General features: G+C 46.0%; 1 protein-coding gene across 1 annotated transcript in view; it reads left to right on the forward strand.

Moving 5' to 3' along the window:
• CTNNA1 (catenin alpha 1) overlaps positions 1–27,553 on the forward strand; it is a 117,447-nt gene extending 89,894 nt beyond the window's left edge. Inside the window, exons 11-18 of the mRNA XM_062001939.1 lie at positions 5,726–5,882; positions 11,596–11,796; positions 12,906–13,057; positions 15,709–15,819; positions 17,242–17,423; positions 18,174–18,279; positions 23,849–23,983; positions 26,575–27,553. Of these exons, the coding sequence (XP_061857923.1) occupies positions 5,726–5,882; positions 11,596–11,796; positions 12,906–13,057; positions 15,709–15,819; positions 17,242–17,423; positions 18,174–18,279; positions 23,849–23,983; positions 26,575–26,862 (1,332 nt within the window). The 3' untranslated portion in view covers positions 26,863–27,553. The remainder of the gene's footprint in view (positions 1–5,725; positions 5,883–11,595; positions 11,797–12,905; positions 13,058–15,708; positions 15,820–17,241; positions 17,424–18,173; positions 18,280–23,848; positions 23,984–26,574) is intronic.

Below are 27,553 nucleotides of genomic sequence, written 5' to 3' on the forward strand. Positions count from 1 at the left end.
ACCCCTCAAACCATCCAAACCCAAATGTAACTGGCAGTTTCCCTCCTCGAGTCTCCAGTTACTGCCAGTTCCCTGGTGTCTGTTGGAGGAGATAACTTCATTTTTTTCTTCCAGTGCAGATTTAACATTGAACAATTGTCCCCTCTTTTTCTTCTTTTGTGAAAGACTGTCAGATTTTTTTTGAATGTACTAACTAGCAGATCTGTCTCCAGACTGTTTAATTACGAGTGCTTGAAGCGTTTTATTGGCATTGAGTAGAAATACTTATATTAAAAACTTAACACTTGGGTTGCAGTTTTATATCTTACTGTGAATAAGAGCCAGCACACAACAGGAGTGGCCATCAAAGAAACAATATTAAAGAAACTTGAGAAGTTACTGATGCATAAAAAGAAGTGAAGATACAAGAAAGGGATTCAGCTGTGTAGAAAGCCGTATGTTAGTGTGTAAGGACACTGTGTTTTCATCGCAGGCACAGTATGATCTGTGGAGTGCAGTAGCACAACAGCTTCCAGAAAAGACATAGAGTCCCTAAAACCCCCAAAGCTTCAGCACGTAAAGTCAGTGAAATGCACAATGAAGCAACACAAATGGATACCAAAACAAATGGCACCAAAACTCTCGCAGCTTCTACGTTGACTGGTACGATAGTGTTAGTCCTTAGCTACAAATGGAGCTGCCTTCTCCATATAGGGGGAAGCTGATGGGATGATGATCTATTCACAATAGTTTGTAGTAAATATTTTGACTGTACTGTATGCTAAACTGGAAATGGTCATGTTATTCCAGTAAGAGTGCATCTCTGTGGGTTGTTACAGCAGTGTAACAAGAGTAAGTATCTCTGCAGAGAAGGCTGCAGTCACTCAGTGCCTAACTTGCAGGAATGTACTCAAAGCGCCTTTTATACATCAGAGCAAAGTGTGGGAAATCAAAGCAAACTTCTGCTGCTTCTTTTTGGTGCCTCAGCTTCTGTACACTTGCTGGTCACTGCTGTTACAGCTAGTGAAAGTGGAAAACAATCTTCTGTATATTTTGCTTCCAGGCATTTCAGCTCATCAGAGTCTGCAAAGTGCTTTTTGCTGTATTGAAGTACATAGAGGGTTAGCACACGTAGACATGTCAGTGCAAACTCGGGTTGGATGTGACTGGAAGCGACTTAAATGTCCTGCTTGTGAACCAAGTTTTTTTCCCAGAGCAAAGTGCAATTAGGAGCAGGGAAGGAGATATGAGTAGGGTGAATGCTGGAGGTAGCTTTGGCATCTGGCATATGTAGAATTAAATTAGGAGAAGCTTCTTACAAAGTGCTAGTAAGCAAGCTATGCTCTCTTTAATACAGGAAAACACAGGCATGAAAATCCACCTGGGCAAGGGGAGAGTCCTGGCTGGGCTCAGCTGGGGCAGCAGCTTTGGCGGTAGAGTCAAGAATTCATTCATTGGCTGTTTGGAAAGCTGTGATCTGAGCATCAAGTTTTTGCTTCTGCTTTACAAGTCGCCCTCTCTATCACGGGAGCACTCTGTGAGGCAGCAGTAAAATGGAGCAAATGAAGGGCACTGTGTGGTGCAATTGCCAGGTTGGGCAGGTCGAATGAGAGACTTCTTCCACTCAGCATAGCGCTGAGATTGCTCCAAGTGGCAAAGCCGAGGTCACTGCTTCTGCCCTTGCTTGCTTTTGGATCTTCTCGAAGCAAACTTGATCCTGCAGTGTGTTTGGTGAGCTTCCTTTCACATACTCTAGAATGACACTGATTTTTACATCCCAGCCGGGGCTTGTTGTGGCACAGTAGCTTCTTAAAACCAATACTTAAGGAAACAGGGCAAAGTTAAACCAGAAGGGACTCTGCTGTAAAAAGTCCCTCTCAAAAAGACCGAGACAAAAACCAGACAGTGCTTCCAGCCATGGAAACAGGGAGTTGTGTGGCTAACAGACATTGTGTGCTCTCAGATGGTGTTAAGCTGCAACAGGGAAGGATTGCAGTGCAAAATAAGTAGTTTTCTCCTCCTAAGTGGTATTTCTTCCTTTGGCCATGCCAGCCAAATGTTCAAATCTGTTCTTTGCAGGAACACCACCACATGTAAGAGCTTTCTCCTGGCCTCTGTCAGTCTTTCTGATAAGGTGCTGTAAAGGTGAGGCTGTAAGCCACCTTAAATTAAGCCTAAAAAAAGCATTCTGAGTGACCCAGTGGCTTTCATTTACTCACAAGTATATCTAAGGTTAAGATGTTTTCTCTCCTGGAATAGCTGTGCTTTTCAAGAGAGATTCTGGGCAAAGTAGCCACAGTCTTGTAGCCCAGGCAAAAGTCAATCTTGGGGAACCTTGGAGAGGCCTGACCTGCAAATGTAAATATACATCAATTCAGCTCAACAGCTTTAGTTTCAATAGGGCAAATTAAGAAATAATAAAAGCAGCAGTTTCTTTCCATGAAAGACATGAGAAGAGGGTTTGAGGTACAGATTCAGTCACCAGTTGCAAATGTTTTGACTCCCAGGCCTCCCTGATCTCGGGGCTGCGCCGTGGAGCAGAGTGACTCCGAGGAAGCCTCTGGAACCCCGTTACCCATCATTGGGCTGTCTGACTTCAACGTCCCAATTGCTACGTGAAACAAAGCACCAATAAAAAGAGTGTGGTTTCTTGCCATGCTTCATTTCCTTCTGGATAGTCTCAAAATGTCCCTGTTTGATTCTTGTACGGCTTCAGTGAGTCATTGTGATCACACAGCTCTGGCAGCATTTGGAAAAGCTCTGACACAGAGAATATTTCCCTGAAACTGCACAGTGCTTTACATGAAAGCAGATACATTTCAGGTAGTCTGGATGTGCTCTTCTTATTTTTTTGGACTCTATACGTAGATCTCCTTCCTGTAAGAGTTAATGGTATTTTATATTCATTGCCTCATGGTTTTGGGAGGAGCAATAGTGTCCTGTAGTCAGTCCCCCGTCCCCCCAAGTTTGCATTTGTATATAGTAAAGGAGTCTTAGTCCTGCTCCATACACAGACTATTTAAGATCCAGCAGCTCTATCTTTTTCCCTTGTCTATCTATTTACTCACATAGATAATTTGCAGGGTTTAGCCAGTAATCCCTGGGACATTACTACCTCAAGCAGACGTGTGAGACGTGTCCAGGATAACCTGCTCACTAAGCTGTTCATGGCATGAACGGTTTTATCACCCCTGCTAAAACTGACTATTGTGACCACTTTGCACATGGAGGTAGAGTTTGTGCTGCTGCTGCAAAAAAGAACTGTTGAGCTGTATTTGCTGCCTTGAATGTTTTCCTGAGTGCACACATACCTGTATGGGTTTCTAAGCTGTCATTCTGTCTTTAGCTCCATAGCGACACTTGATAGCCTTCGATTCCCCCCTGAGTTGTCCTCATCTCTAGCACTGCTGGCTGCTTTCCAAATGCAACAACACTTGTCTTCTTGTAGGGAGATGTTACACATTTTTTAAAGACATTTGCCTTGGCCATGTGTTTTTCCTGTTGTATTAAAAAGTTTCCTTTCCTCAGCTGGCCAAGCTGCCTGTTGGGAGGATGATGGTGAAGCTTGTGGCTTGCTGACGATGCCCTGTTTGAGTTTCTTGAGCTCTTGCAGAGCCCTCTATCCATGACAGCTCTTCTTTTATGTGTAAAGAGTTGCTTAATGTGGGCATCTGGGGTTGGACATGTGCTGCTGACAAAGATTAATTGTTGAGACAGGTGCTGCTGTCCAGGCATACATCCTGCAGGTACACAGGCCATATGTTCCTTTGGCATTAATGCTGGCCTGTCTCCGTGCTTAAAGGATGGTTTCATCTCTGATGCTAGCCAAGGCAGCCAGAAGAGAGTGGGAGAAATGTCCTGACTTTTGGTATTGCCAACTTCTCTGTCTCAATAGTTAGGGTTGCTATCAGGATAAAAGCTGAGAGCAGCTTTCTAAAGTGTTGTCTACTTTACCCCTTTTGTTTCCAGGACACTTGTTATTTGGATCCATCTTCATAAATGGATGGATATCTAGATTCTGACTGATAGGTCAGACTGCGGCAAGAAATGACAGTGACTAGACTTAAGAAGCAGGGCTCTTGAGCAGAGGACAGGTGTCCCTTTCTAAAAGCTCTGTTTCTGTTTGACTTGAGTTTTTTTAACATCATTTCCTCAGGGGTTGTAAGGCTTTTCTGGGGACTTTCAGGGCTTGAGAATGTTGATCTTAGCAGGCAGTGTGGACCATGGCTGGAAGCAGGTCTCTCTGTGAAGGAATATCCTTACTACTGCAGCTGCTTACACAGAAGATGTTACTTCAGTAGCTGGTTTGAGGAAGAGGAAGCAGCAGAGGACTGCCGCAGAGGATTCTTCATGAGGAACAAGGACACTGTTGTTATTGCCAGGGTTCAAAGGCATTTTTCATCCCCACAGGTCTCCTGAGCAGATTGTCTCTCATGCCAAATTGTTCCTTGCATTTTTCTGTGTTAGCAAACCCATCGAGCTCATTTTGATTTGTGCCCCAGACCTGCAGCCTCCATCTTCAGAGGCAGCATGGAGAGTAGTGCAGCTTTTCTGTGGATTTTCCTCAGTCACTCTGATTTCTTGCATCCCTTGGGTGAATCAGCATCCTCCTGCCTGATTCATTCAGTGCCATCATTTGATGTTTGACATCACCATCATTTCCGTGTTTAGCAAGTTATATCCTTTCTTAAAACCCTTTGAGACACTTGGAAATGAAGCAGGTAGAGAGAGTGCATTTTGGAATGTGTGGTGCTTGCATGTTTATAGTTTGGCAACTTTGTGAAATTAATACAGCCCTAAAGCAGAAAAGAAAAATGATACATTGAACTTGTTAGTTAATTAGCTCAAACTCTCAGGTGCCTGAAAACAAGGTTAGGAGGACTGTCGTGTCAGTCTGACTGCAGATGGTTTCTCACACCTGACATGTTTCCAGGGCATTCTGCTGGAGCATAGTGCAGCAAGAACAGGAGCAGGCTTTTGAGATTGCTTTCTTCCCACACCCAGAGGGGCTTTTTTGGTCATTTAACTGACCAGTTAGTTGGCACAGCATAAACTTTGTTACCCAGAAATAACCTGTATCATTTGTTCTGCTTTGAAAAGCAAGGATCTGAAGTCAATCACAGTCTTGGGGGTTGAAGAAAATGAGTAGGGAGTGTTCAAGAGGAGCAGCATCAAATAGTATCCTCTCCTGCTGTGTCCTCAGTAACCTGGCTCTTCTACAGCCATAACAGAAATCTTAAGGTACTGTAACAAGTTCTGGTAAAGCACAGAGTAAAGCTTTAGGGGAAGGAAGATCAATACAAAATTTTATCTTCACTTTTCTCTTTGCATATTGTTTCTACTTCAGGCTGTGTAAGATGAATCCCTTTTTTGACCTTTTTTTTTCTCAGGTTCTGGCAAGTAGCTTAGGAAATGCAGCCCCCAGTGTACTAGATGTCATCTTGTCTAAAATACTTCACAGCACAAGCCTCACTCAGAAAGCAACACCTTTTAAACATGAGCTGTTGAAAAAAGGTGAAGCTAACTCTTGTGAATACTTGCCAAGCGTTTTTGCTGGTAGTGATCAATGTGGAGGCAGGTATGAGTTGGATGTGAGAGCAACAGAAGAAAACATTTGTGTTTAAACATCCAGTTCCTGAAAACCTATTTAAACTCGCTCCGTTTGCTGTTGAGTTCATTGAATAAACATACAGAAACTAATTGTTTCATTAAGGATGTGTTTTAAAAATGCAGAGGTGTTTTACAGGTCATTAACGCTGCGCTGGCTCTGGCTGCTAAACCCCAAAGCAAGCTGGCTCAAGAGAACATGGATCTCTTCAAAGAGCAGTGGGAGAGGCAAGTCCGGGTGCTGACGGATGCTGTGGATGACATCACGTCCATTGATGATTTCCTGGCTGTGTCAGGTACCGTGGGGTTCAGTCTCAGGGAGAATCGCTCTCAAAAGTGAGCTTATCCCTGGAAACGGGTGGTTTCTGCAGTGTTCTGGAGCCTTCTCGGGTGTTGGGAAGGGAGAATGTTGGTACACTTCACCTGGCAAGCAGCATCTTCTGCCGAGAGAGGTGTGAAACTAGAGCAGGAGATGCTGGCACGAGGAGAGGAGGTATTTTTATAGCGTGAGAGCAGCGCTAGTTTGGTTCAGCAGGTACTGCAGAAACCTGTCATTGCACCGCGGCGGCTGCGTGCATAAATGGATATATTTACATCTCAGTAGACAGAACAGCTTAAACACACTGAAAGACACTTCATGTCTCCAGGCTTTGAATTGCTAGCACAGCCACCAATGAACTACCATCTAGCTACTGTAGCTACCATCTAGCTACAAACCTCACTGTGAACACTGGGGGAAACAGAATATGTTTCCGTTCAGTTATGAACTAGCCGAAAAAGACGATCCCTCAATTCCCCTTAGACTCTTGTTGTGTAAACCAAACTGAACGTCCAGCCGTGGCCATACAGGCTCATTGACATCAAACTGATCCTCTAGAAAAAATTCTGCGAGTGTTTTTAACCATGTCAGCTTCAGTAATGCTTTTTTAAATGATTGGATCATTCCAATAGAGTAATAATTCCATTTGGCAAAGTGCTTGCCAAGATAATCTGTTTTAGCAGCATCGTTGATGAAGAGCCACTGTTAGCTGCTGTGACACAGAAACAAGGGGGAGGCATTTTTATTTCCACATCCTCCATTTCTACTGTAGTCAGAGGATGTGGTGATACAACCACCTGAATTGTGTCTGCAATGGCTTTCACAAATTCCCACTCCAAGCCTTTCATTTTCCTGGTGCTAACAGGCTTTGGCATCTCAGGTAACCTAAAATCTCCAACTGTAAAGAGAGATTTCACAGGGAGATGTGTGGAGTCAGAACTAGCAGGTGAACATAGTTAGAAAATAGAGATGAAAAATTAAAGTTCTGAACTCAAAGGCCACCTTATTTTTAACCCCCAAGCAGAGCCTCTGTTGTGAGTCACCTGTATTATCACATGTGTTGTGTTGTGTTGTGGTTCCCTGGTTTTTGGATAAAAATCATCTCTGCAGTGAGTTAGCATAAAGTTATCAGGCAGTTGAATGTCCTAGTTCTTTGTATCTGTGTGCTCATCGTTGCAGCAGGAGCTGAAATTGCACAGCTGTGAGGAGCCTATTTCTGGGGAGATATATTTAGAGAGAGTTGTGTGCTGAAGTTCACGGCTCCACTTGGAGTTTGCCCACAAGTGTGCAAAACGTTTGCAAGAGAAAAGGCTGTTGGTCTGTGCAAAGGCAGTCTGTGCCTTACTCTACTTCATTTACAGGTGTGGCTCAGTTTGGGGCAAACCACTGGAATGGAGTGGTCCATATCCATGTGTAGGTCATCCAAGGAGATGGATGCTCTGCTTTTGAGGATACAAGTTATGGTTTTGCCCACTGCTTAGTTGCTCTGAAGAGTTTCAAGGGCTTGGCACTAAGCAGGGAATGTTTTTTTTCTGGGGAAGTGGCAATCTGGCTCAGGAGAGAGTTCACCTCGAGGATATGCTTGCCACTCAGAACGATGCCATGGAAGTGCTGTTGTTTGAGACCGCTTCAGATGCTCAAGTGCATTCAGCCATTTAGTTGCATGTACTGTCTTATCAAAGAGATGTTAGAAAAATATTAAAGCAATAAATATTGTTTGTTTGAACTTTGATAAATGCTTTCCATATAAATGCCACAGCTCCAGTTCATCTGCTACAAGTCTAAATATCTCTTTGGATAAAACTGTGACAGGTATGATTGATTCCAGGTTCCGTTTGGGGTTATTAGGATGCTCGTGTCAGTTGATAGCTGTTGCTAACTGAGATGTAAGCAGAATTTAAAAGAATCCTTTGGAGTCTGTGTTTGTATTGAAAAAAACAACCCACAGCACATTCCTACAGTGTCCTGTGCTGTCCATCATGAAGTATGTGCTTCATTGTCCAGCTTATGCTACAGACTTGGATCAATTATCCACAAGGAAAGGCTTGATAAAAGACATGCTGGTTTGAGAGAACAGCAGAATATCCTAGAAGGAGGATACTTCAATGCACAGTGTTACAAACAAGCTTGCAGGCTACAGCCTCTTATGAGTGGTATAGCATGAGAAAGGGCCCTATTGAGTTAGGACAATGGTCTGGTGGTAGCTAATTGCCGGGGCAAAGGAGATTAATAGCAGAGGAGTCCTGTAGCCTAAAGATCTTTCCTATACTCTCCCCACCGTGAGTGATTTGCAGCTCAGGGAGCTCCAGCATCAGAGGTGCTATCTACTGCAGACCTTGACAAATCTTTCTCATTTAAGCTTGTGTTTGTTGCTCTTTCGACCATTATAAACCACTGGCATCTCCATCACCCTGTACAAAATTCACAGCTTAACTGTGCTCTGTGTGAAGAGCCTCCTTGTTTATTTGCTTTGTTCCCTGCCCTCAGTTGCAATAGATGGTGCAGAGGTTTTGTTCCCTATGTGCCTCCTTCATGCTGTCTGTAAACATACAGGCTCTGTAGTATGCTTAGTCCTCTCTTTCTTGACTGCAGAGTCATCACCTGTTTCATTATTCCTCATCTCAGAACTCTTCTGTAGCTCCTCTAAGTCTTACCCTTCTCGTGAGTGCCTTCCCTGGCTGTGTTTGTGTGCCAGCTCTCTCTGTTCTTTAGAGCAGTTGATGGTAGTACCATGTAATTGTCAAATTCGATGTTCTGAAATTACCTGGATCTCTCTTGAAACCCTCTAAAAAACCTATTCCATTTGCTTCCTTCTGTTCCTCTGCCACAGACAGAGGTTTGTGCGAGAGACTGCACATCAGAGCAGAGCTATTTTGTCTTAAGAGCCTCCAGGTTCTTATTGCCTGGGCCCAATGGTTGTCCCTCATCATTGCAAGATGAATGCTGTATTACAAGTGTATGAACACTGCAGTATTTGTCCTATAACCACATCTACTGACACTGCTGCTTGACCTGATTCCTCCAGCGTCATAGAATCACAGACTGGTTTGGGTTGGAAGGGATCTTAAAGATGATCTGGTTCCAACCCCCTTGCCATGGGCAGGGACACCTTCCACTAGAGAGGGTCCAGCAAGGAAATTGTTCTAAGACCTTCGACAGGGGACACAGCAGAGAAGCTGAGTTGTATTTATGCATCTGTGGCGTTATCTCCTGACTGTTGCTCTTAGGTTTTGATCTCCCGTAGCCCCCAGCCTACCTCACAGGCTTCTTGGGTTACTTGGAAAAGGATTTCCTAATCCCTTTAATGGGGAGGTGGATGGAGGTGGAAGGTGTTTGATGGGGGTGGATTGAGGACTGACAGTCATGAGGGACTTGTGTGATGGTGTTAGCATCTCACACCTCTGTGTATTTCCTTGTTTGCTCTAAAAAATCTTTGTTATTGGAAAAATGTCTTTTCTCTTCCCTTGTTGCCAAACCACACCGTTGTTTTCTCTGTAGTTGTTTTGGCAGGGTGAGATCCCTTTGTCATTGCCTGTGTGATATTCTTTTGCTGTGAGATATTTCTCCTCTGCAGCAGGCAGGCTGTTAGCTGTGATACAGGACAGCACTACCACATCCCCAAAGGTGCTGGTGGTGAACCTGTGTGTCAGCATTTCTTGGGCTCTGCCACCCCGGCCTCAGCAGATGGCATTTTGTGCCAGACACTCGTGGTCCGTATGCCTGTAGGACAGGTAGCAGTGTGTTTATACACAAGCACTCAGAACAGTGTCAAGTCTCATTTGTTGCCATCCAACTGGAGGGTGTAACCAGAGTGGATGCACCTGACAGTCCCATGCTTCCCCAAGATCCCTTGCAGACAGCCCTGTAAGGGAGGTATCTCTCCTTAGAAGTATCTCTCTGGCTGCTTCACATCTGGAAAAAAAAGCATTAAATGATCAGCAAGCATTTAAATATTCATCTTCATTTTATCTATGCCTTTTATTAAAGTCCATATAATCTCCAAAGAGGCTTCTAAATGATCTGTGGCTTAATTTGTTCGTTAAGGAATTCAAGCAATAAACAATCTGCGTTTTGGCCTGATGCTGATGCTGCTTCTTTTTACTACTGCACCTTGCAGGGATGTCTGTCTCTTCCTTTAAATACTGAAACTCTCAGTGCTCCTTGCTGCAGCTCTTGTACCTTGACTGCCTGCTCACTGACTTGTCAAATCACTAATGAACCTGCACTTCTCTCTCTTCGGGCCACATTCTGCCCTCAGCTGAACTTGTTCCGGCTGAGTTGCTTCAGAGGTGTTTCACAAGTGTGTTTTTTGGTCCAGGTTCCTTGCAGAAGCCTTGCAATATTGCACCTGGCTCTGTTAATTATATGTAAATGAAGCAGAACACTTCCAGCAGCAGTCCTTTCAGCCAGTTTATACAAATCCTCTATCAGTCAAGTCTTACGTGCTCCTTGCCTTTGCAAACTCTTGCACGATGGCTCTTTTCCTACCTGCATAGGGAATAAAAGCCACTTCAGTGGCACAGATTGATTAAGTCAATAGTAATCAACGTTGGAATCTATTTGAAGTGACAGGGAAACGTTTCCAATTCAGTTGCTTACCAGGCAGCCCAAATGCTGCTGTTGGGTGGCAATATCAAAGCGTTGGTGCTGATGTTTTAAAGAAGTCTCTGGTAAGTTTCCCCAAATGAGGGTCCCAACCTCTGTAGGCATCTTCAGAAATCTTTTAGAGGGTTTTACTCATCTGAGGCTCTTTGGGATTGATACATGGGGAAAATATCTCTGTATAAAAGAATATGGGTATTCTAAAAGTAAACTGCAAACAACGGATTTGGCTTTATTTTTTGTCTTGAGAGGCAACAAGTGCACTGTCACTAGAATGCTTTCTGCTATCTGAAAGGGGTTGTTCTGTTCTCCCTAGGAACAAGCAATTGAACAAAAGGAAACAGCCTCAAGTTGCACCAGGGGAGGTTCAGGCTGGATGTGAGGAGGAATTTCTTTGCTGACAGGGTTGTCAGGCATTGGAAGGGGCTGGAGTCACCATCCATGAAGGGATTTCAGAGCCAGGTGGATGTTGTACTGAAGGAAATGGGCTGGTGGGTGATAGGGCTGGGACAAAGGCTGCACTCCCATGAGCTTAAAGGTCTCTTCCAGCTGAAATCATTCTGTGGTTCTGTGTTAGGTGTCTTACATTTGAATGGAGGACTAACAGTTCATTATTCTTTGATGGGCATGTGTGTGGCTGCAGGAGAAACACTGTGTAGGAAGCTAGAAACGTGCAACAAGTGTCCTGGTGTATTAGAGCATGGGGTGGATGGGGTGTGGTGCTGGGGAGGTGCCTCGTCACCCCACATACGTGCAGTGACAGGGGAGTGGTTTGCAAATAGCTGGAATAAGGGCTTTGGCAGTCCAGGGAAGGAATATGGAAAGGAACATGTTAGGGGAGAATTCAACTGAACTCAGATTCTCTGTTGGTAAAATTGAGTACAAACCAGGAGGATGGACTGGTGGGGCTTTTGACACCTGGTGTGGAAGGTCAGCTGTTTGCTGCTTGTAGCAAGCTTAAAACCTAATGCTTTACAGCATCTCACTGGAGGCTTGATAGAGCAGGTCAACAAACAGAAACTGCAATCCTGATGGCTGCAACAGAAGAGAAGATATTACCATCTAAATGCTCCTTCTTTTACCACCAGAGAACCATATCTTAGAAGATGTGAACAAATGTGTCATCGCTCTCCAAGAAAAAGATGTTGATGGCTTAGACCGCACGGCTGGTGCGATTCGAGGACGTGCTGCCAGAGTCATTCACGTCGTCACCTCAGAGATGGATAACTACGAGCCTGGAGTCTACACTGAGAAGGTGTTGGAAGCAACAAAGTTACTGTCCAACACAGGTAAGAAAGAGTCAGTGACTCCCAAGATCCCTAAGTTCGTATTGCTCACAAGCGCACAGGCAACTGGATACTAATGTGCCTGTGAAATCCATTAAAGAATCCCTTTACATACTGTAATGAAAATTAATGGGAGTTATTTGCAGAGCAGTTGCAAAATGAGGAATGTAATTTTGCTGTGTTGACTGACTTCTAACTCAGCAGCACACAAGGCCTCCCTGAACCTGCTTGCTGTCATGGGCTGAGCTGCAGAAGGCAAACACACCAGGGAACGAGCCCTGGAGAGCGAGTTGGGGCTCAGCAGTGGTGCTGAGTGGCTTGCAGTATTGCACCAGGCTCTGCAAGGCTGCAGGATCCAGAGGATAAGATTCCTGCCAGATTGACCCACTAGAGTACATTTTGGGTAATGTTTTAGGGTACAGTTGGAACTGTTAAAGAACATTGTAGGTTGTATCCCTCCACCCCTAAACAATACCTTAGGGTGTTTTCCTGTTAATGAGCTGGTAACATCCATACAGGGTAAGGAATGATGCTGGTTGCTTCAGTGAGTGCTGTACCAACTATTAGTTGTTAGTTTAGCTTTAATTACTTTGATGAAGAATCAAGGATGACACTGAAGAAAGGAGCAGGCTGTAAATGGTTCTGTGCTGTTTTCCCTGAGGTGTGGTGAGTCACTGAAGTACAGCAGTGCAACCTGCCCTCTTCCAGTGCCTTGTTAAACTTGAGCTTCCTGATGGTAATGTTGCTTTTTTTCCCCCCCCAAAAAAAAATCTGCAGGGAACATTAAACAAATGCTTGATAGTTTTATCTCATTGTTCCTGAGTGCTTCCCTAAGTGTCTTGTCATCTGCTAGAAGAGTGTGATAAACTTTTCACTGTCTAAGGGGAAAAACCCAAACAGCAGCAGAGCTAACAGAAACCAAAGTGAACTAAGGCTTGAGCTACAGTACTGGTGCCCTTCTGTAACAAACGTTTTGAATTGAAGTGGAACCTCTGCACAGCTTCCAGTGACAGTTCACAACGAGGCTCACTCACATCCTTTACAGGAGTGTGCAGCACAAAGTGGTGTTGGGTTGGGGACTGACTGACTGTAATTTCGTGTTCTTCATTCAGTTATGCCACGGTTTACTGAGCAAGTAGAAGCTGCCGTGGAAGCCCTGAGCTCAGACCCTGCTCAGCCGATGGATGAGAACGAGTTCATCGATGCCTCGCGGCTGGTGTACGACGGGATCCGGGACATCAGGAAAGCCGTGCTGATGATCCGGGTGAGCATGGCTTCCTCACACGGCTCCCTCCTTTTCCACTCGCTTTCCTGCACCTCCACGGAACTGTCAGCCATCAGTTTTATGGACAGCAGACTCTGTACGATTTTTCTTAAGCTCCTATTACCATTCAGAGTCTTAAAAGCCGCTAATCACTCGGAAGCACATTGGGATTCAAATCCATTACACAGACCTGAGCGTCAATGGTAGACAGAGTTGGGATGCTAAATACCCTTCATGCATCTTTTGTAATGCTACATTAATGCCCTGCTTGTTAATGTGATGGAATCTGTGACCTTTGGTTTAACAACAGCAAGTGGATGCGTAACAGTTGATGCTTTTTGATGCTTTGAGAGCTTAGAAATAAAACCTGACGCTCTTATTAAGTAACTTTTGAGAGTTCACACTAGTTACTCAAAAACAGGTTTAGATGAGTTCAGTCTCTCGTTCCTAGAGCATGTAATTCGTTAACTGGCTAACCTTAATTAACAGGGGCTGGCTCAGAGACGCTTTGTCTCTCCTGTGCTTGTGTGTTTGGGTGCAGTGAGTGTGAGTCCTCATTTCTGGTAGGTCAGGCAGCGTTAGGCTGGTAGGAGGCGTGCGGGGAGGATGCAGAAGGGCTCCTGCAGTTGATTGAAGGGATACAGGAAAGAAAGTTCTGCTTGAGGCTGACCTATGCTTGAATCTTAGCATGATAAAAATGGGCAGACTTGCGGAGGAACTGTCTTCATCTTTCGGAGTGGTAACCATGGCAGATGCATTTTGGTGATAAGTACATTGAGGACATACAGCCCCAGAATATATATGATTATAGTAACCATTGCAATAGTATCTTCCACATTTGCTGTTTAAAGCAAAGAATCAGATGGAAAATCAGCAGAGAAGCTGACAACCACATATGTGCTCTGCGTAGAACTTCTTTTCCGACTTAAGCTGGGGATTTATAGACAACAAATGTTAGATGAAGTTATTAATGCTCTCCTGTTATACAGACAAACTCATTTGATTCACCCCCTGCTAAAGTCCTTGTTATTCAGGACATGAAGGCATGGCTGCCAGTTCCACATCGTCAGTAATTAGGCGCTGCCAGGAATGCTGACGTTTCCCCTTGCGCCGCTGGTGTCAGGGTGCCACGGCTCTGCTGCGCCTGCCAGCAGCTAACGACAGCTCCTTGGGGACACATCAGTGACCTAGAAAGAAGTTAAAATGCCAGTATTTGTGGTCCAAAGGGCTGTAAGGTGTAGAATGTATTTAGGATAATAGAGCCATCCACTTCTCCAGGGCTTTGTCTCAAACTGGACCACAGGAGTAACCACGCTCGCAGGGGAATACTGCGAAGCTCAGCTGGGGCAAACAGGCCGAGTGACTTGCAACTTGGCCTAGTGGCACTTGTTCTTTACAGCAACCAGAAGGAAACATCACTCAAATACCTAATTTTTGTGTTTAGGCAGCGTATTTTCAAACCCAGAATATTACTCTGTCTGTAGATTCTTTACTCCCTGATCTGCAGGTGACCTCTCATCGTTCTCCTTGATGAGACACTGAAAGGCAGCATTACACCTTGTGTATCCCAGGCTGTTTGGGCTTTGGGATGGATGAGCAGAGGAGGGGGCTTAAAATCATGAACAGTTTCTAAAGATGCAGCAGAACCGTTTTCTCTGTGTTTTTTAAAGAACTTTTAAAAACACTGGTATACCAAGCTACTCCTTGGTGTGTGTCCTGCTGGTTATGCTCTTTAGGGCATGGAGAGGAGACAGTGGCTGAAATGCCCGAGGCCTCAATTGTCAGCATACTCACCTTTGCTTTTTGACACTTGTTTTGGGTATCCATCTTCATTTGAACTGTATCACAGGATGTCTGTGCCAGAAAACAAGCTTGTAAAATTAACACCGTAGGAAAGAAATCTGAAGAACAAGGGTTTTAGTTGCATCTTATCAATTCATCACAATTTATTGCATTTATCAGTGAAGCTCTTTGTTGATCCAGCTCTGCAAAATTGTCATGAAGTGCCACTCTAGGCAGAGATGTAGTATTTTGGCAAACATGCTGTTTAAACTTGATAAGCTTTATAAAAAGTTCACCAGCTATAGATTGGCAGTAGCAAAAATAAATCTTAGGCAAGTAGGAACTAGGTCAGATGTGTTTAGCCTACAGCATAAAAGCTGGCCCTTACCAGCTAAAAATTTCCAGCTTTTCCTGGAGGATGGGAATAAATTTTGATGTATTTTATCTGTTGTTAAGTTAGTCAATGCTTTGATTTGTAATTGTGTTAAAGACGAGGGCTGTGGGTTTGAAGCAGGCCTTCAAGCCGTGCGCGGTTTTAGCTTCAGGATCTCCAGTGCAGCTTTGACGTTTCACCAAGTTGTGAAAATACTCTTCCTTTGGCAAAACTTTGTTTGTTCCCGTTTCAAACAACTCCCAGGTGTTTAGTTAGTGGCATGTGATCCTGGGGCTCAGCATGGTGTGTCACAGCAAGCACGTATCATCACACACGTTACAGTCTGGGTACGATCCCTCTACTTCCCTTTGTGTTGAAAACACTGGGTGATTTTTACCTTCACTAGTTTCCATTCTGTCTGCTTGAAGGACAATACTCTTGTTGATTTTTAGAGCTGTGATATCTGTTCTTTGACTCTGAGTCACTCTTTCCTCAGACTCCTGAAGAGCTGGATGATTCTGACTTTGAGACTGAGGACTTTGACGCCCGAAGCAGAACGAGTATTCAGACTGAAGATGATCAGCTCATTGCTGGACAAAGTGCAAGGGTAAGTGTGATAAAACTGTGACCTGCCTTCAAGAAACAGTTCAGCTTCCTTTGAAAAGGCAGATCAATTTGGAGAGGAGAGTGGTAGGGGTGGTGGCATTCCTTGTTTCCAGTTTCCCTCTGAAAAGCAGGTCAAGTGAAATGCAGCACAGGTTGTTTTGGTGGATGTGAGAAACCCTTGTGTTTCGTTTTGGGTGTTTTGAAAGATCAAAATCCTTTTAGTATTGCTTAAGTACTTTCTACTTTGACATCTCAGACGTTGTAGGCACTGCCATTTAGTTAGGTGAGTTTCTGCAGGGAGACACGGGGCAGCATCATTCCACTCTGCTCGTTTTCAACAGGCAAGTGCGAAGTCTGTGGGCAAGAAAGCTTCTCACAACCTCATCTCACACACGTGTTGGTGTGTGTTTGGCCGCTGAGCATTTATCAAGACAATGTTGAGAAGAGCTCAGAGATGAAATCATTTAAACTAACTGGGTTTCCTATGACTGTTAAAAATGAAAGCCTCGAGAGACAGTATATTATCATTAAGAGGTGAAAACTTAAAATCAGTACATTGAAGGAAAAACAGCCCTTATCTATTGTTTTTATTTGACACGTCCCCTCCTGGATCAATAACAATTTACACTCTTGGGAAAGTGCCATGGAAGATCTTTTGTGAAGGCTCTTCTAGCCTGAAGCCAGACAAGAAGTAGCTCGGCCTTATTTATCAAACTTCTGCCACATTGGCTTGGAAATTATACTAAGTGGGAGTATTTTTTATCCCTCTCTCTGCTCTTATTTAAAGGCAGACATTTCTAATTTACCTTTCAGCAGGGCTGCAGCCAGTGACTTTTTTTGTACTGAGCACTCCTTTTCACCTGCTCCTGGAGGCATGAATGCTCCCAGTATTTACGAAGGCAAAGGCATTGAGTCTCATATGGACTGTAAACCTAGTCTAATAGATTTTTATCCAGGAGTAAGCACATAATCTTTCTTTTCACTTACTCTTTCTTCAATAGGCATGTTTCAAAATAGTACATCTAGCTTTTTGCAGGGAAGACACTCATATTATTTCTTCTATGCATTGCAACACTGGAAGATACCCAAGTGGAACTTTTAAAACTCTGAAATGGCACAGAAAAGGCAAGTGCCTCCCCTTCATGCAGTTGTTCTTTGAGGGGTGGTAATATGTAGCAAGCTTATTTGGAATCTGAACAGTTTCATCGTGCAAATGCCCGTGTTTCCAGTGTCAGCTTGTCTTTCTGGACACTCTCTTACAAAATAGCATAAACTTTGATTCAGAATGGAAGGAGATGGTTCTGTAAGGCCTCTAGGTAGAGTATTGCTTTAAAGTTTTATCCCCCATCTACATGACTTAAATTGGCTGTTAGTGAAATGTTCCAAGAAGTGAAAGGCAACGTGAGAAAACTCTCTGTTTCAGGCTATCATGGCTCAGCTCCCTCAAGAGCAAAAAGCAAAGATTGCCGAGCAAGTCGCAAGCTTCCAGGAAGAAAAGAGTAAATTGGATGCTGAAGTATCCAAATGGGATGACAGTGGCAATGACATCATTGTTCTGGCCAAACAAATGTGCATGATTATGATGGAAATGACAGACTTCACCAGGTGAGTCGTTTTAATTTGTGCAACACCTCTCAGAGCTGCCTGGGCTGCTCATCTCTCAATGAAATGTTTTGCAAGTACTCTTAAGAGAGTCTTACTTCTAATTTCCTTTAAATGTTACCCTATTAAAGCCCGTGTATTAACTTGGGAGACACATTACTATGCAGTGACTGGGTGGTAATAACTGTTTGAATTGGTCTATAGATACACAGCAGTTATTGCCTGTCTTTCTTTCTTAAGGGTGATTCTTGTCCCCAGGAATATATACATATACTTGTGCAGTTCTTTACCACATTAAATTCTATTGCTTCTCAATATTGCTGTACTGCAGAAACAGTTCCTAGTACAGTGATTTGCAAAAGAAAGAGAGGTTTTTTGATGCCTTTTGAAATTCATTGTAGCAGATTCTCTACAACGCTGTTTTTTAAGCTTGGTGTTGCATTCCATGAACGTGTCAAATCTGTCTTCTAAAACGTTCTCCCTTATCATCATTAGGTTGCTCAAAACAATAAAATTGAAGATGCTTTTATCCCTAATGGAATCTAAACATGGGGAGGGGCTGGAAGGGGGGAAACTCTCTTGAAAATGAAGGTACTGGGATGGTTCCATCTGGCCTTTCTGTGCGACCTTGTCCATGCAGTTTGGGTGAGGAATCACATCCAGGGCTGTGTGGAACAGAATGAGAAAAGCAATGTGTAGTTCACTCTTGAGCTTTTTCTGGTGCTAGAAGGTAAACTCTGTTTGGTTTTGCAGAGGTAAAGGTCCACTGAAAAACACGTCAGATGTGATTAGTGCAGCCAAGAAGATCGCAGAGGCTGGGTCCAGGATGGACAAGCTGGGACGGACTATTGCAGACCATGTAAGTCACAATTCATTTTCATGAGCCTCCAGCACAAGAGAGCAATAGCAGATCTTTTAGGACTGCAGACATGATGAACAGAAGAAAATATGATTCGTTTAGGGTGGGTTTTTTAACTGATTTTCCAGATTTGCTGCTGTAAAAGCTCTAGCCCTTTCTTTCTAGCTGCTCTCCTGCCACCCCACACGGCGTAAGCAGCTAAATATGCCCAGCATATTAACACTATGCAGATAGAACACTAGCAGCTCCTTGGCTTAAATCAAGCACCTCCCATTCTCAGGTAGCAACGTGCCATCACTGCTTCGTGTCACGGAGGATCTAGGCCAATCTCTGGAACCAGCAGCATTGAAACTGGCTTTGTGTTGCTCCTGTCATGCTCAGAATATGCCCAGTACTTCCCAAAGCAATGACAAGACTGCAAAGGCAACACCCTAATTATTGCACATGGCCTGTTGCACAACCTTTTGAGGCAGCTTTTAATATTAACAATTTTTAAATGCCCCCTGCACTGCATGGTAAGATTGTCAAAAGTCTCCAGTGCTTTTTCTCGTGGTCCAAAGTTGATGAGAGCTTTGAGCAAGGCATGTAGCAACACCAGTGTTTGCTGTGCTGTCTCAGGCCCTTGCACATCTTGTGCTATATGTACAAAAGTACTTGAAATGAATTCTTAGAGGACTGAAGGAATATGGCCATCTCAGAGGGGTTTATGCAACACACCTGCCTGTCCTGAGCCACGTCACAAACTGGGCTGGGTCAAGCCAAAGCACCTTTGGTCTCAGTCCACATCCAAATTACAGAGAGACACCAGCGTGAGTAATACTACCCTGCTTTCAGGAGAGGCCCTGAAATGCAGGTAGATTAAGTCTGAGATCAGGGACTAAACTTTATGTTGTCTTTGCTGTCACTTGTTTTTCGTTGCATCTCTGACTGTGAATTCATGATGCAAGGTTTGAACTAACTCCCTGTCACTTTGGAAGCAGATCTTTGTCATGCAGATCTCTCTTTAAACGTTGCATCCAGAGGGTGTTGTCTTCACCCTAATTTATTAATGGTTCAGTGGGGAGAGAAAGTTGAAAAGTGTTGTTGAAAATGGGTCTCCTTGCTGTAGCATTTTGACAACTGAGTCTCTGGGAGCAGAGGGTGCGCCGGCACTGTCGGCAGACGAAGCCAGGAGCAGTTTGTGTTCTGGAGCACGGGGCACCTGGGGCTGAAAGGTTACAATGCTGTAAATTTGCTTTTTTTCCCCTTTGAATTCCTATGTTTTATGCAAACTTGGTTACTCAGTTCTGCACTGAACTCTTTCAAAACCCCTAAATGGCTCCTTTTAGTAGAAGGCAGGGCCTTAAAAATGTAAGAGATGAAGCACATGTTTGAAGATAAATATGAGCAGCACAGTTGAGTTAGTCATTTTGACAAGAATATAGCTTTTTGTCCCAACTCCATACTCTGCTAATACTTTGCAGCTTGCATATTTCATTAGACACGCTTACATACTCTTTAGAAACTTGCTAATGTAGAACTCTGTGACAGTTACAGAGGCCGTGCAAGAGGCATTTGAGCAGAGCACTAATGCCTTCTTCTGCCCAATACTGGCTTTTAACAGACAGAGGGGGTTTTATGTGCTGCTGGCCGTGTGACACAAGGCTGAATCATGACCCCTCGTGTTAGTGTGTCAGGAACTCCTAACTGCTGCCATCAGGCAGTTTTACAGCACATTTCCTTTGAAACCATAAAAGCTATTATCCAAGGTATTTCACGTCTGTTGGAAAGTGTCTGGCCATCAGCTGGCAGGTTTTCCCCAAGGTGTTCCATCTTTCACTCAGAGCAGCACTCTGCTTGTCTTGAATGGGGGACTGTGAAGCAGTTATGAGCACAGCACAAATGAAAGTGATTTGCAGCAAGACAAAGGAATCACCTTATGGAGGTTTATTCTTCAATGGTGGAATACTTACAAAGCAAAGTTCTGTGGCTTTTTTTACCTTTGATAGTGGTGGGAGGTTAAAGTTCCATCAGTGTCTGGTCATGAAATGGAAAGGAGCTGGGGGCAGCAAAGGGATTGCCCTGCTTCCCTTCCAGTAAAGGCTCCAGCAGCCCCTTGCTGCAGAAGCTGGTCTGGGGTGCACCGTGGGCACAGGCTGACAGCTCTCCTGGGTGGTGGCTGCCAGCACACACTGCCATGTGCCCATCCTGCCATGGTAGCTGTGTCCCTAATGTGTCTGCTCTCAGCTGCTCTGACCAAGGGGCCAGGCCCAGCTGCCACACAGGGTGTTTCGCTGTGAATCGGCATTTGCAGCTGCCGCTGAGGATACGGTGAGGGGAGGCAAAGTCTCTCTGGCTGATACTCACACCTACCAGAGACGTGGGCGTGGGAGTTGTGTGCTTGTCTTACTCAGCACGCGCCACGGGAGAGCTGCTCTGTCTTTCTCTCCTTCTTTTCATTGCAAAAAGGGAGAAAAAGGGTATTCAGCTTCTCCACAGGCTCAGCTGTTAGGAAGCGAGTGTGTGTGTGAGTTTGCTCTGTCCAGGACAGATCCTGGGTTTGACTTGGAGCAGCCACCACTGAGTCTGTGGCAGCATCTCATTCTGGGGAGTGTGGGAGGTGGAGGTGTTCCCCACCACATATCTGTTTCTGTCTGCAGTGTGGCTGGCTGTGTGTTGTGGGGACTCTCCCAGGCCAGCTCTGCAGGTGGGCTTCCTGTGGCTGGTGTCTTCCTTAATCAGTGTAGGAATTGTTGCCTTTTGGGTTTTGGGGAGATTTTCACTGAGTGTTCCTGCGTAGGTAAGAACAGGGCTCACTCAGTGCAGTGCCTGTTGTTGTTGTTCATCTTGCATTACATCTCTGTTTAAACATCATCTGTCTTAGAGCTGAGTCTTCTCTCCTGCTCGGAGCGGCAGCACACACAGTACAGAACGCGGCTTCCCAACTCACGTCATATTGATCTATGCAGCCCAAATCCTATTTCCTCTGCCACTGCTTCCCCCGCTGCCTTCTTCAGCTATTGGTAAACATGCAGCAGCCTCACAATCTCTTTCCTTAAATGGTTTCCATAAGCTCACAGCCCATAAAGTACCTTGAATTGTTTAGTGGTCCTTCTGACGTGCCGTATTGTGCATTTGTCAACATTCAATTCAATCTGCTGCCATGCAGCTCGTTCACTTTGTTAGATGAGCTGTTTGGGAGATGGAGAGCATTTTCCAAAATGGTAATTTCAGCTTTTCATTAGCTCTTTGGCCAATGCTATTTGTGGACTTTCTCTAAAACGTCTTGTACTGCTGACTAATATTGATTAGCTTAAAAAATGAACCTGCGAGCTTTGCTGCTTCCTTGTTCACGGGTTTCACTTGGCTGCTGGAAGCAGCCTGCCCACCTCAGAGGTCTGGATGCCTCAGGTGTTTGACTCCCTGCCCTGGGACAAAGGAGGTCATTTCTGTTAGTTTATGGGTCAGGGGCAGCTAAAGAGAAAAGGTCGGCAACCACAACTAGGGCTCCCATCCTACTGCTAACACCCACAAGGGGATCTTTACCTTCCTCTGGAAGGAGAGGAGAGGCTGTAAGCAAGAAACCTGAGCTTGAGTGGAGCATTAAGTACTAAACTGGTGCTACATTTAGAATTATTCTTCTAATCATACCATTATTTACCATCATCCATCAGGAATCCTTATTGCAGGGTCATTGTACAGGATCGGGGTACAGGATGAATTGGGATTTTGCTGTGAACAGGGGTGTGTGGAAAATTGCTCACGTGGACCCAGGGTCTGGTCTGTGGGAAGAGCAAAAGGGCAATGGGTGAAGGGAAGTGAATGCTGCTTAGAGCAAGGCTCTTCTCTCCTTGTCACGTCTAACACTGGTCAATCACTGTGGCTGCTCATGGTTTCTGTGGAGTGTTTGGTGCTTGGAGGCAGCCAGTGCCCAGATGGTCGGGCAGACCTGCAGCTGCTGCACTGCCCAGAGGCGAGTGAGGGGTGCTGAGCCCTGCTTACAGCCACACTGAGCTGTGGGAGCAGGGAAGGGCACTTGGAGTTTGTATGTGAGTGTGTGTGTGAGGTGCATTTAGTGATGGGGAATTGGATGGTGGAGATTTACAGGTTTCTGGAAGGGGTGCAGCTGTCTAGAGGGATGGAGATGAGAGCAGGAACTGACTTTAGTCTGTCCCTGTTGACACTGTCTGAATTCCTGATCCGTGGGTATGGTGCTAGAGATGAAATAATGCTCAGTACAATGTTGCCTGCTTTAGAGCAGAGAACTTAAGAGTTGTAATGAGTCCGATCCTGGTTTTGTCCAGGAGACGTGTGAGTAGATCTGCAACGGCCGGCGCTCGGGGCAGGAGCCGTGCCGGCCACCACACTCGCTGCTGGTTTGAAAGGCACTGCGGGACTGGCACAGGTAGTAAAGGCTTCCCAGAGCCCTTCTTGTCTTCTGTTGCAGACCCTGTTTCTCCCTGGGGCTGTGTCCCAGGAAGCAGCTTCCCCAGCAGCCTCCTGGACTGACACTGACACTGGCACTGACACTGGTTCAGTTGCAAAGCTGCAAAAGATGCTTTTATCTCACGGCTGAGTGCTTCAGAAAATGCTTTACAATTCTTATTTCATGCCTGGTGAGGAATTCGTTTCCACGCTGCCACAGAATGGGAGCAGAAGGCAGGAGAATATCTGCTTTGCTGGGTGTAATCGAGTGACTGTCAGGTTTATCACCTCCTACCTTAGATTGAAAATGGAGACGGGATTGGGTAACATCTGTGAGATCTTGGACATCAGGTCATTGCTGCTGCAGTGCACAGGAAGGACCTTTTATGGTTAAGAAACCTGGTGAGGCAGCCTTCCTCTTTCTCCTCCTCCTCGCAGGGAGCCCAAGGGCAGCTGCACAGCTGGTTCTGTCCAGTGGCCACTGCGCTGTTCTGACAGCCCGTGTGTTGCTTCGTACATGGGTTCAGGGCTGCCCACGTGCTGCTCAGTTGTCTTTTGACAAAAGGGTCCACTGAAAGGGGAATGATATCTGGAGCACACTCACAGTTACAGAACAAAGTTGCCTGATTACTCCTTAAATGATAGTCTGGGCTCCCCAGCTCAAGAGAGACAGGGAGCTGGAGAGAGGCCAGTGCAGGGCTGCCAATATGCTGAGGGGATAGCACGTGTGTGAGGAGGAGAGGCTGCGGGCCCTGGGGCTGTTCAGCCTGGAGAAGCCTGAGCTCAGGGGCACCTCAGCAATGCTGATCTATCCCTGAAGTGAGAGGATGGGGCCAATCTTTGTTCTGTGGTGGCCAGTGCCAGGACAAGGGCTGATGGACATCAGCTGGAACACAACAAGTTCCCCTTAAACACCAGGAGAAGCTCCTTTGGTGCTGAGGTGAGGGAGCCCTGGCCCAGGCTGCCCAGGGAGGGTGTGGAGGCTCCTTCTCAGGAGGTTTCCAACCCCACCTGGACACGTTCCTGTGCCCCCTGAGCCAGGGGAACCTGCTTTAGCAGGGGCTGGGGCTGCAGCAGCTCTGCAGGGCCCTTCCATGCTGGGATCCTGGCATTCCTGTTCTAGTTTTTGTGACTGTAAAATCCAACTTGCCCTTTGTTTCTGCAGTGCCCCGACTCAGCCTGCAAACAGGACCTGCTGGCCTACCTGCAGCGCATCGCGCTCTATTGCCATCAGCTGAACATCTGCAGCAAAGTGAAGGCTGAAGTTCAGAACCTCGGAGGGGAGCTGGTTGTGTCTGGGGTATGTATGAGCTGTGATGTGCTCACTTGGTCCGGTTTTCCTCCCAGGGCTCGTTATCCCAAGCTAAACTTTTATGCTCAGCATCACAGAATACACACAAGAGATTCTGGAGCGTTCAGTCAAAGTTTTAATGTATGCAGGGTTTAGAATGCTGCCTGCATAGCCTCGCTGCTCCTGGAGGAAGCACTTTCTGTTTGAAAGGGGAGGGCAATACAGACTCTTCCTTACTCAACAGTGTTTGTAGAGAGATTCACTTTACCTTTGTGTAATCTACTGTTTTTCCAGACTGCTTTTTTTCGCTCTTTGTGAGGTTAAATCACTTTAATCATCCCAGCTAAACCTTAGTGAGGTTAAATCACTTTAATCAGCGCAGCTAAACCTACCCCGTGTCTCTGGCAGCCTTCGAACACAACAGGGTCCTGCAGTGCTCCGGAGCTGTTCATACTGTTCATATTTCACAGTAGCTGTGCCCTGAGAGCACAGGGAGCTTTAGTGGCTGCTCTGTTTCGTGACAGCTGAAAGCTGCCATGGGCCAGCTGCTTCCTTCTTCTAGCCATTACTTAACAAATGCTTTTGTTCGGCGTGGCTCACGAAGCGCTTCCTCCTCAGAGGGATCCCTGCCACAGGGGTCTGGCAGCAGGGACATGCAGCTCAGTCATTCCTCTCTTCTGCCACATTCCTAAACTTATTAGCACGTCTTTTCCCCTCACAAACAAGCTGTAACTGTCGAGGGAGTGCTCCGGGACAGCAGTGGGTGAGGGGAGGGCTGCAGCAACCTGCTGCAGCAGCCGTGCTGCTGAGAGCCCACCCTGCATAGGCTGAGCACCCTCCCAGGGGGCTGTGGCTCCGTGGCATGGCTGATGTCCTGTGAGCTGGGAGGCTGAGGGCATCGCTCTGTCAAAGAAGCAGATGTGTCACTGTGCAGTAACACCTACTCCAGGGTTTTACTGCAGTTGTTCAGTGTCTTCAGAATTTACATACCCCCTGCTATAAATTAGTTATATGAGCAGGCTGGCATCTGTAGTCTGATCTGGTTTTATCTCTTCTCTGCTTCTCTGTCCACTGGGACTAAGTGTTGCCAGCAGGAGTGATAAACTCCTGTCAGATTATCACATGAAGACTTCTGCCAGTCCAGGGACTTCTCCTAATCTGGAAGTAAAACTCTCCTGTTACCATCCCACTCCCATCCCTACACCACAGAAGGTTTGTGCAAGCAGAGCTAGCGGCCAGGCAGGAAGAGCTTGCACCCCCAGCAGCCTGGCAGTTCATCTGCAAAAGTGCCTCCCCACTTTCAGTGCACTCACTGAGCCTGATTCTTCCTGCTGGAAGATTCATGGAAACAGTCAGATGCCCTGGAAGTGTTTTCCAGCGTGATGAGGGGGTGAGGAGTGCAGGTGGCACTGGTTTGCTGGAGGGTGCAGCTCCCACCTGCTCTTGGGGTGCTCTGGGTTTGCTGCAGGACAGGCAATGGCCTCAAGGCTTGTCTCAAAACCTTCCTCAGATGGCTGCAACACAGGAATTGTAGTGTGTAGAGACAGCTGAGTTCTTGTGTAAGCTGAGCAGAGGTTCTGAAGCCCCTGACCAGACCAAGCCCCTGCCTTTGGATGACTTGGACTCGCAGCCTGAGGTCCCACCCTGAGCAGTGGGGTCCCAGCTGAAGTCATACTCCTCCCCTCACTCTTTCACCCTGTCCCATTTCTGGTTCCTCATCTCTGCCATGTGCTAAAGCTTCAGCAAATGCTGCTCTGGGGTTTTGTTTTCTCCTCATTTTAGTGCTCTTGTAAATCAGAAACCACCTGGAAAGGGGCTCCAGGCCTGGCTGAAGACACAGTTGTGTTCCTTCCCTTTCCTGGACAACTTAATATTCTTGGGTTATTTAAAAGGTTATTATCAGTGATTAAGATACTACTACAGCTTTATTGATTTCATTAGAGAATAAGCTGCTGTTGAAGTTTAGTTGCTGTGGTGGGTTGACCCTGGCTGGATGTCAGGTACCCACCAAAGCCTCTCTGTGACTCCCCTCCTCAGCTGGACAGGGGAGAGAGGAGATAAAGAAAGGCTCGTGGGTCAAGGTGAGAATGGGGAGATCACTCAGCAACTACCAACAGACTCAGCTTGGGGAAATGTAATTTATTAGCAATCCAGTCAGATTAGGTAATGAGAAATGAACCCAAATCTTTAAACACCTCCCCCAGCCCTTCTTCCCGGGCTCAGCTCTACTCATGATTTTCCCTACGTGCCCCCAGTGCTGCAGGGGGACAGGGAATGGGGGCTGCAGTTAATTCATCACATATTGTAATAGAAGCTCCCCCCTGTAGCCCCTCCCCTGCTGCCAAAACCTGGCCACACATGCCCAGAGCAGTCAGGAATCCAAGCTCTGAGCACAGAGCTGTGCCCTGGCCGTGCCTGTGGGACTCGGTGCCCAGGCACACACCGCGCTTGTGGTTTTAGTGCCACAAGCTGGATACCAGCTCCCAGTTCTGAACCTCAGATCCCCAGAGAAACCCCAGAAAGCTCGGGCTCTTAGGGCTCTGAGAGGCCAGGGCCACCCGTGTGTCGGTGCATAACGCCGGCGTGTTGCCATTGCACAGGTGGACAGCGCCATGTCCCTCATCCAAGCCGCCAAGAACCTGATGAACGCCGTGGTGCAGACCGTGAAGGCCTCCTACGTGGCATCCACCAAGTACCAGAAGTCCCAGGGCATGGCCTCCCTCAACCTTCCCGCCGTCTCCTGGAAGATGAAAGCTCCAGAGAAGAAACCTCTGGTCAAGAGGGAGAAACAAGACGAGACCCAAACGAAGATCAAGCGAGCATCACAGAAGAAACACGTCAACCCCGTGCAGGCACTCAGCGAATTCAAGGCCATGGAGAGTATTTAAACACAGCTCTGTGTCTTGGTTGGTTGGTTTTTTTCTCTCTCTAGCCCACTACTGCTCCTTCCAGAACTTCTACTTTTCATATTCCAAGGCTGTCTCAGAAGCTGATTATTCCTCACGATGTAATGACCTAATAACTGTGTTTAGATGTGGGGAGGGCTCAGATTTCTCAGGCCTATCAGTATAGCTTCAGCCTGCCAGGAGTGTGTTCATATAGGTTGCTTTTAGGTTTCAGGGGGGTTATTTCTAGGCCAAACGTTGGGGTTTTTTTTGTATAATCTTGCTTTAAGTGAAATATCCGATAACCAAAGAGGATTTCCCAGCCACACTAACGGTTAACACTAATACTGAAGGTGCTGCTCCCAGCCTGCAGCTGCTCAGTGGCATCAGCAGAGGAACATTAACTCTTTTTACTAAAAACAAAACTAGTAATTATTGAATGTATTAGTGAGGGAGGAAAAGCAGCTCTGTATGCTCCAGGAGTGTAGGGCAACGCCAGGGCGTGAGGGGGGCTCAGGGCATTCCAGATGCCCGGAGGTCACTTGCCTACAGCCGTCTGGGAGGGGGGTTTCAGGGGAGCAGCCAGAGCAAATCCCGATGACTTCTGGTGCCAGCAGAGGGGAACTGGAATGCCTGGTACAAACCACTCCTGTGTCTTGCTGCGGGACACTAATAAAGTTGCTTTTACATCCCA

Source organism: Colius striatus, chromosome 9 (genome assembly GCF_028858725.1).
Source record: "Colius striatus isolate bColStr4 chromosome 9, bColStr4.1.hap1, whole genome shotgun sequence".
Classification (NCBI taxonomy): domain Eukaryota; kingdom Metazoa; phylum Chordata; class Aves; order Coliiformes; family Coliidae; genus Colius; species Colius striatus.